Consider the following 10,213-nt stretch of genomic DNA (forward strand, 5'->3'; position numbering starts at 1 on the left):
AGTCCAGGAAGGAACTAAGTGAGCCCGCAGTGTCCGTGACATCAGAGACACTGGGCTCACTGCCTAAAATCTAAAATCACATATATTACACACATAAAGATCCCCAGGAAAGTGTTCTAAATCTTCTAAACGTCATTAACATTTTTTGCAAAAACTTTTAAGTGTACACGTTTGCTCTGAACACCAGCACTAAGCTATAGTTTGGAAAACTAAGTTACAAAGCGATAGAGAGGAGAAAAAGTCTTCTGCTCTATCAATTTCCCTTTAATTTGGAACAAAAGTTGAAATTCAAATAACTCTTTGTTACAAAGGGAAACAAAGAGATGCGTTATCTCTGCTACGTATTGGTGCATTGACATGGAGAATTATTTTTCTTTTCTTTCTTTTTTTCTAACAACCAAAGAATAAGAAAAGGTTATCTACAGGAAAATAGACCAACCACCAGAACTAATTAGACAATTTAAAAACAAAACAAAGAAAAACAGCAACGTGCGTTGGTGGCTGACTCAGATCCTGGAGATTATGGAATGAAATTAGTATTCATCAGTCGATACGCATTGAGTCCTGCCATTTGATTGGTCAGTCAGTCGGTCGGTCGGTCTGTCGACCAGTCTGTTGACCAGTCAGTCAGTCTTTATTCTCTTCTTACCAAACTCGTTCCAGGCACACCCCGAAGGTGGTGAAGGCCGCGTCGCAGGTCCTCAACAGCATGTGGCAGTACCGGGACCTCCGCAGCCTCTACAAGAAGGTATAAGACAATGCATCGAGACATTGATATATACAGTATGTATCACGTCACAATGAAAGGAGACATTGATATATACAGTATGTATCACGTCACAATGAAAGGAGACATTACAGACAATGCATCACAATGAAAGGAGACATTGATATATATATACAGTATGTATCGCGTCATAATGAAAGGAGACATTGATATATATATACAGTATGTATCGCGTCATAATGAAAGGAGACATTGATATATGTACAGTATGTATCGCGTCATAATGAAAGGAGACATTGATATATGTACAGTATGTATCGCGTCATAATGAAAGGAGACATTGATATATTTACAGTATGTATCGCGTCATAATGAAAGGAGACATTGATATATGTACAGTATGTATCGCGTCATAATGAAAGGAGACATTGATATATGTACAGTATGTATCGCGTCATAATGAAAGGAGACATTGATATATGTACAGTATGTATCGCGTCATAATGAAAGGAGACATTGATATATGTACAGTATGTATCGCGTCATAATGAAAGGAGACATTGATATACTAGTGTATATGTCATTGAATATACATGTATTTATTGTACCGTCGGGGGACATGTAGACGAGAGACTGTAAACAGGGGGATGATAATACAGTATTGATTAGGATTCATTATTATTCCAATGTAGTAAAATGTGCAGTTATTCCAAACATTATGATATAATATCATGTCACTCACCTCTCCTCTCCTCTCCTCTCCTCTCCTCTCCTCTCCTCTCCTCTCCTCTCCTCTCCTCTCCTCTCCTCTCCTCTCCTCTCCTCTCCTCTCCTCTCCTCTCCTCTCCTCTCCTCTCCTCTCCTCTCCTCTCCTCTCCTCCCCTCCCCTCCCCTCCTCTCCTCTCCTCTCCTCCCCTCCCCTCCCCAGGATGGGTATTCCCAGTATCACTTCGTGGGCTCCTCCTCAACGATAGAGCGCGACAGACAGCGTCCGTACTCCTCGTCCCGAACGCCCTCCATCTCTCCCGTGAGAACGTCGCCCAACAATCGATCAGGTGAGCGTGTAGTTCCCTCTGACCGGAGGAGCGTCTCCCGCAAGGTTTTTATAGCCAACTAAAACTAACAAAATAACAGAAATTATATATTTTTTAAAAGGTTTTAACTGAAGTTTCCATGGTGCTGACTGCTGAGTCACCCTGTCTCACTCTCCATCCATTTGAAAGGTGCTGAGTCACCCTGTCTCACATGGATGGAGAGTGAGACAGGGTGACTCAGCACCTTTCACATGGATGGAGAGTGAGACAGGGTGACTCAGCACCTTTCACATGGATGGAGAGTGAGACAGGGTGACTCAGCACCTTTCACATGGATGGAGAGAGTGAGACAGGGTGACTCAGCACCTTTCACATGGATAGAGAGTATAATATTACTATTTTGGCAGAGTATTTAATTATACTATACTTGTTTCTGGGAAAGGTAATAATATTACAGTAATATATTACTAGTACTCCTTACTGTCCAACACTGGCCAAAATCTTATGGCATTTAGTCGACTAAAACTAGACCAACACTAAAACATTCCAGGTGACAAAAGTTGACTTAAAAACGAAATGAAAACTATTCAAAAGACTATATGACTAAAACTATAAAAATCTAAATGTTGCTGCCAAAGACAACACACGGCGTCACATCACACGACACACTGTGAGCTTGTAGAGGATCTGTTTTAAAGGGGTTCTGGTATGACTAAGTAAACAGGGTTTAAGTTGTCCTGCTCCTCCTCAGGGGCCTGAAGTCTCTAAGGACTCTAATATCCACCCCCTGCGCTCCATTACACCATCGTTAAACAATGGAGAAGCGCCGTAGGCCCATGAGCCTCGGCTTGGTGCGTGCGTGCGTGCGTGCGTGCGACCGTGTGTGTGACCGTGCGTGCGTGCGTGCGTGCGTGCGTGTGTGTGTGCGTGTGTGCGTGCGTGCGTGCGTGCGGTGGAAAGGGGTTTATGGAACTGGAGGATTTAGGAAGCTGGCCCCTCCCCCTCGCAGCACTGCATTAATGACCAAATGAACCGGTGCAATTTGGATAATGATACAGAGAGAGAGAGAGAGAGAGGGAGAGAGGGAGAGAGAGAGAGAGAGAGGGGGGGGGAGAGAGAGAGGGGGAGAGAGAAGCCACCGAGAGGGACTGATCCCTGTGGACAAACAAACAGGCGTGCGTGAGCGTGTGTGTGTGTGTGTGTGTGTGTGTGTGTGTGTGTGTGTGTGTGTGTGTGTGTGTGTGTGTGTGTGTGTGTGTGTGTGTGTGTGTGTGTGTGTGTGTGTGTGTGTGTGTGTGTGTGTGTGTGTGTGACTGTGTGTGTGTGTGTGACTGTGTGACTGTGTGTGTGTGTGACTGTGTGTGTGTGTGTGTGTGTGTGTGTGTGTGTGTGTGTGTGTGTGTGTGTGTGTGTGTGTGCGTGTGCGCAGTAAAGAGAGAGAGAGAGAGAAAGTAATGTGACTAGTCATTTAATTATACAGACGACTCCTCCAGTTGAATCTCACAATTAATTTTACATTGATGATTAACTTAATGACGGGTTATGTGTGTGCGACTGTGCGTCCATGTGTGTGTGTCCATGTGTGTGTGTGTGTGTGTGTGTGTGTGTGTGTGTGTGTGTGTGTGCGTGCAGTGAGTGCTCCCGCCTCCCCCAGGGAGATGATGGCGCTGAAGGAGAGGAAAGTGGACTACGAGTCGACGGGCAATGCCAGTTACCATGGCAACAAGGGCGAGCACACATCCAGGAAGGATGCCATGGCTGGTAGGACACACACACACACACACTGACTGCACACACACACACGCACACACACACACACACACACACACGCACACGCACACACGCTCTCACACACACACACACACAGTATAGTCATTACACAAACACTTTGATAAAACACTGCCACTCAGCTCAGGGGGCCTTTTGTAGACGTCGCACCACTTTTCTCCCTTTTACTGCTGCGCACGCACACACACACACGCACGCACACACACACACACACACACACACACACACACACACACACACACACACACACACACACACACACACACACACACACACACACACACACACACACACACAGAGAGATAGGAAAGGAAAGGTACTATGTTTACCCAGGGTAACTGGACTAAGCTCAAGAACTTGTTTACAGCCAGGCCCTGCTCATATAGAACATTTCACGGTAGAGGTTCAATGCCTTGTCCAAGGGCACTTCAGCGGTGGTCATTTTAACGTGCCGGTCCGGGGATATGAACTATATAGCGACCTTCACGATATCAAGACCGCTCCGCAAACCGTTCGGCCACCGCTGCCCCCACTGTCAGACTCCCGCGGAGATGTGAGCTTAAAGCATAACGTATGTTTTTTTTGGATGGCGCGACGCATGCCTGTCGTGTGACGAAGCGTACTGTAAAGTTAGGCAGCCAGTAGTCGGTGTGAGGAGGAATGCTGTGTACAGTCAGTCAGTGCATGCTCTGCTGGACGCCGACCCAAATCCGTTCTAAATGTGTCGGTCTCGACTCTCTGGAGTCAGACGGTCGACTCACACCACGTCCAGACGCTTCCGCCGTACAGGATGTGTGGCAGCAGAGCGGCTCAGAGTCGACGCCCGATGGCCTCAGAAGTCTTAATATCTCCACCAGTCCATATGGGGATATTCCTTTGGTCTACTCTAGGGCAGCGGTCCCCCAACCTCTTTGGCCGCATGCACCCCCTGTTACCTCCCGACCTAGCTGATGCACCACATGGTGCCATGGAAATAAAAATTGCATGAGCTATATAGAGACATATATTTCCTTTTTATCCACATATTACACACTAAAAACATGTGGGTTATTTCTGTAACTCAATTCCTGGGTTACTAGCGTTGAGTTATATTTATGGGTTATTTTCCAGAGCCATAACCATTTTCCTGGGTTATAGGGACCCAATTAATGGGTTTTTAAAGTGGGTTAAGATTTCTGGGTTATTTTTCTAAGGGTAACCCCATTGTTGGGTCGGATAGGTCACACCCCATGGGAGTGGTTAGAGGAAGTCCATTTCCCAGCATACACTGGGGTGCCAAGGACCGTGTGTTATTGTTCTTATATGTGTTATTATTTGAATATTAGAATGTGTATATTATGGGCCGTCGTGTTTAGTGTTTTGTTATGGTATTATTTGGTGATATGTTGTTTTATGTGATTTGTTAGCAAAACCATGAATCTAAATGTCTGTTTGTTTGGTCAGTCTCTCTCCCCTTTTCCCATTCATATGTATAGTATCTGTTGGAAAGGGTTTGTTGTTGATGGTTGCTCCAACAAAGAGTTTTCATGCCTCTTGCAGGCAATGAGGCAACTATACACAGTAAAAACACTTTATTTACGTAACCCATCCCAGCCATATCCATTTCCTGGGATATAGGGACCCAATTCATGGGTTATAAGATTTCTGGGTTAATTTTCTGAGAGTAACCTTATTGTTGGCTCAGAGAGTTGGGAGTGATTGATTGATTGGTTGATTGGTTGATTGATTAATTGATTGATTGATTGATTGATTGATTTATTGATCGATTGATTGATTGACTGATTGAACCAATAATGCTTCATTCATAACCGACATTATGGGTCAAAATAACTTGGAAGTTGGGTTATGCTGACCCTCTGAATGGGTTATTTTTATAACCCAAGTTATAACCCAAGTTATGGGCCAAAATGAATAACCCATTTTGTTGCGTCAAAATAACCCACGGGTTGAATAGGACCCTTTGTAACCCAGGAGGGGGGTTAAAAATAACCCAATATGGGTTATTTTGACCCACCCATTTTTTAGTGTGTATATGCACACATATGAACCTGAATATGGCATAATATACTGTATGCAGCATCTAGGCTATATTCTGCATTACTTAATATATTTAAAATAAAACCATAGCACCACCATTAGACATTTCACACCCCCTAGAGGGCGTTCGCGCAGCACAAGGGGTGCCACACACACACACACACACCACAGTTTGGGAACCACTGGTCTAGTGGTTAAAGATGTTGGACTTTCACACGAGAGACCCAAGTTAGAATCCCGGGGCGTTACATTGGTGCCGTGACCCGGAACGGGTTTCCCAACTGGGAGGAGGTTGTAGTAACTATAGTTACTTTTGGGAAAATAGTAACATATTAGTAATACTATAACACTGACCAGATTTGACTGAGAGACTGCCATCGCGCAAATTCCAGCTTTTCACCAGAGTAGAAAACTTTTTTTTCTTTTTTCTTTTTTTAATGAGCTAATATTACAGGCAGACTCTTCACATACTAGAGCATGTCTGAAATAAGTGTCTGAAATCGACATGTATATGAAATAAATGCTTAAACATGTAGCTATAGGTGTAATGTTAGAGACCACAGAAGAACTGTAAATATGAAATAAATGCTTAAACATGTAGCTATAGGTGTAATGTTAGAGACCACAGAAGACATGTAAATATGAAATAAATGCTTAAACATGTAGCTATAGGTGTAATGTTAGAGACCACAGAAGTGAACATTTCAAGCCTGTTTTCTCAACTCGCTGTTTCTCTGCAAGACATTATACTCTATAAGCCATATCTCCAAAACTGGTGGGTCAAACTGAACAACCAACATGTCAATTTGAAGCTATGATTCCCTGCTTTCATATGATATGAAAAATTCAAACGAATCCAATGGCAGTCCCTCAGTCAAATGTAGTCACATATGCGATCCAGGAGTCCCGGGCTGCTGTTGGCTATGGCTCTCATGAGCGTACTCTCTAGCGTGTCTGTCTAGTTCTCGGTGTGAACGTTGCGGTGCCGACGGACAACCACAGGGAGGATTCAGAGACGCTTGACCTCTCCCTGCTCAGAGCCTCCCAGCTGTGTCAGAGGTGGCCTAATTCACTGCTTCCAGTCCTCCCGCCCAGCGCTGCTTGCACGATTCATCAAAGAGAGTTTATGCGATCTAGATTCAGACGCCTATACTATATGCTCTGTACTGTATACTGTACGTAAGCCACGTAACTCCAGAACCGTTCGCCCCCCCCCCCCCCCCCCCCCCCCCCCCCCCCCCCCCACCGACTTCAAATTCCACACACGCGTTCTCCACACCACCACAGGGGGGGGTGCATTGGCCGGTGTCGAGTCGGTCACCACTCCATTTGGACATGCCCGACACAGAACTCCATAAGCTGGCCTGTTCTGACATCATTCTGACGTCTGCATAGACTCCATATTTGGTCATGCCTGACAAATAACTCCATATTATAGGCATAAAAAGGACACAGGACACACATAATATCTGTGTGGGGCATGCATTTACAACTTGCATCGTTCCAAGTATGTGCTCTAGTTTCTAGAATTTGAGCAAAGAATTGAGCAGCAATATAGTTGGCTGTCCAATGTTTAGTTTTAGTTGCTATTAGTATTTTTGCTACAAAGAGAGAGAGAGACTTTAAGAGAGGTTTATGTCAAGCACTTTGATGTTGTCTGTGTAATTAAGCCACAGTAGTTGGTTCCAGGTGCCACGTTTTGAATTCTCTCTCTCTCTCTCTCTCTCTCTCTCTCTCTCTCTCTGTCCCCCCCCCCCCCCCCCCCCCCCCCCCCGGCAGGTCAAATCTCCGGAGGGTCTTCCACGTTACACAGAGGAGCGTATGTTTCCCCTACTGACGACCTCAAGTATAACCAGGTAAAGGTTTCCCCTACTGACGACCTCAAGTATAACCAGGTAAAGGTTTCCCCTAGTGGCCACCTCATGTATGACCAGGTAAAGGTTTCCCCTATTTCCCCTAGTGGCCACCTCAAGTATGACCAGGTAAAGGTTTCCCCTAGTGGCCACCTCAAGTATAACCAGCTAAATAGCAGCAATACAGAGGAGGGGTGTTGATTCTCATATTTGAGCTTGTGCAACTTCTGCTGCCATTTCTCAGGGAGGAATGGAATTGACTTTAACTTTAATTCGGCATAGAGTAGCGCAAACGTCGGATCTCTCTCTCTGCTGATTTCTGATCGTCTGCACCTTTGTTAAATTGACGCAGACACGTACACACACTCCTCCCTCTCTCTGTTGCTCTAATTAATTAGTGTCATGTCCTGCAGCTGTATATAGTTGCTATATAGCTGCCTATGCCATAGAAAGCATAGGTAATAGCATAGTAATCCTGGTCTCTAAACTGCCTCCCCCTGGCCAGCCGGGGCGCCTGGTGGAGGGGAAAGGAACTGGTTGGAATAACGTGTTCCTTCCACGCGCTACGTCCAACCAGGGAAACTCCCCCCTGTCAGGTGTAAAGGAGCAACTTGGACACTCAGGCATGAAGGAAGCATATGAGTTCAAGTCCGTTGCTCTCCCCTTGTCCCCCATATATGGGGACTAGGTTGGTGGAGGGTGTGTAGAGCCCAGGATCACATTAGATGATTGACACAGGGGTGAACAATGGGTTACAAAATCGTGGGATAAAAAAAAAATATATATATATATATATATATATATATATATATATATATATATATATATATATATATATATATATTAAAAAATAAAATAAAGCATAGGTGAGTTCCAGTCTACTCTAGGTAGACTGCTGCTATGTGTACTCGTCTCATTAATAAAGACTCTCATAAGAAACTATTCTCAAGAGAGTTGCTGATATTCCCTTTTTTTTCCCCACCTCTGCTCCTCTGGCATTCTCCTCACTCACACGCCGCTGCATGCTGTGCTGCCGCGTGTGTCCACCAGGTGTCCTCGCAGGGCATGCCCTCGGAGCCCTACCCGCCCTTCCAGAACCCGCCGCCGGGGGGCGGCGGCAGCGTGGTGGGCATGGTGGGCGTTAACTACGGCGACGAGCAGCAGGTGTTCTACGAGGACCACCAGGTGCCCTGCGTGGGCGTGGGCGGAGGCCGCGGCCCGCCGCCGCCACCAGGGGGCGCCCCTGGCGACATCATGCACCTGCAGGGCCTCAAGTCCACCGGCAACTACGTGGACTTCTACTCGGCGTCGCGGCCGTACAGCGAGCTCAACTACGAGACCAGCCACTACCCGGCCTCGCCCGACTCCTGGGTCTGACGAGGACCAGAACCCGGCCGCACGCTTATACCCCCCGGAAACCCACCCACCGCCACCGCCCCGGGACTTCTTCTGGGTCTGGCGAGGATGAAGAGGAGGGGAAACTGGAGCGTGTGTGTGTGTGTGTGTGTGTGTGTGTTTGCGTGTGTGTCAGCAGCGAGGGGGTGTAGCACCAAATTCTGGGCCCTGGTTTTGGGGGGGGACAAGCATTCACTGTGGGGGGGCCCCTAAAAATGGCGCCCCCTATCAATGTTCTCTTTGCTCGAGAAGCCCCAAGGCTTCCCACCGTGGGCTCCTGTGTAGTAAATCAGTCCCACTTTCTTTGCCCCCCCCCCCCCCCCCCCCTCTTGCTACACCCCTGTGCGGGGGGAGGAGGGGGTGAGATGTGTTCCCTCCCCACCACTCATAACCCCTCCCCCCCCCCCCAACCAACCCGTCCGTCCGTCCGTCTGTCCGTCCCTGAGACTCGTGAGGATTTCTCGTCGTTTTTAAGGCAAGAGGAGGAAAAGGATGCTATACGTCACGCTGCCCTTCAGAGACCCGTCTCTGAGGGAAGAGGATTGGGGGGGGGGGGGGGGGGGGCTGTGCGTGTGTGTGTGTGTGTGTGGTGGGGGGGGGGGGGGGGGGGTGGGCTGTGCGTGTGTGTGTGTGTGTGGTGGGGGGGGGGGGGGGGGGTAGGACCAGAGAGGAGCGGCCCGGCCCGGCCCATGCATGTGCATGTTCAAAACCACCATCAAAACCAAACGGACACATTTTTTCTTCGGCAGAGCGCTCAGATGTTACGTTAGCTATAGCGGAGAAATGGGCGTGGGGGGGGGTGGGGGAGGCTGATAGACCGATGGAACATCCCCACCACCACCATAGGACTTTTATTTTGAAAGAACGCGTTGGAATGTGGAAGGACTTAGCGAGGAAGAAGGAAGACTGATGTAGAACTACAGAGGGGGGGGGGGAGAGCGAGAGAGAGAGGGAGGGAGAGAGAGACAGAGACACAGAGAGAGAGAGAAAGTGTTGATTTTGACAGCAAATTCTGATATTGTTGTAGCCATAGTCTTTGAATAAAACTCGGGTTACGTTTTAGTCATATTACAGTCATCTGAAATGTTTTACCTTTTAGTTTCAGTGGACTAAATATAAGAATTTAGTCGACTAAATCTACAGTTGACCGTGGCGGACCATGATGGCGTCGTAATGCCTGACGTTATACTTGGTTTTCATGCTGAAAATAGCCGATCTACATTAAGCTTGTAGATTTTCCTTCCAAATTAATTTACCCGATCTGCAGGAGAAACCGATCTTTTTATACCTGTATCATTTAAAGTGGTATATAAAAGTCAATCAGATATATAGTATAATATTGTTTTTTTTTCGTCTTTGTGACAAGGCCTAAACATCGT

General features: G+C 46.8%; 1 protein-coding gene across 1 annotated transcript in view; it reads left to right on the forward strand.

The window, feature by feature from the left end:
• The window catches only part of LOC308325443 (catenin delta-2-like), a gene marked incomplete at both ends in the record, with an annotated part of 160,386 nt that extends 151,570 nt beyond the window's left edge, over positions 1 to 8,816 (forward strand). Inside the window, 5 exon segments of the mRNA XM_080777935.1 lie at positions 664 to 748; positions 1,656 to 1,782; positions 3,394 to 3,522; positions 7,366 to 7,442; positions 8,490 to 8,816. Coding sequence (XP_080634061.1) covers positions 664 to 748; positions 1,656 to 1,782; positions 3,394 to 3,522; positions 7,366 to 7,442; positions 8,490 to 8,816 — 745 coding nt within the window.
• Between the last annotated feature and the right edge of the window lie 1,397 nt (positions 8,817 to 10,213).

Source organism: Protomyctophum bolini (assembly GCF_963924005.1).
Source record: "Protomyctophum bolini genome assembly, chromosome: 12".
In the NCBI taxonomy this organism is placed as follows: domain Eukaryota; kingdom Metazoa; phylum Chordata; class Actinopteri; order Myctophiformes; family Myctophidae; genus Protomyctophum; species Protomyctophum bolini.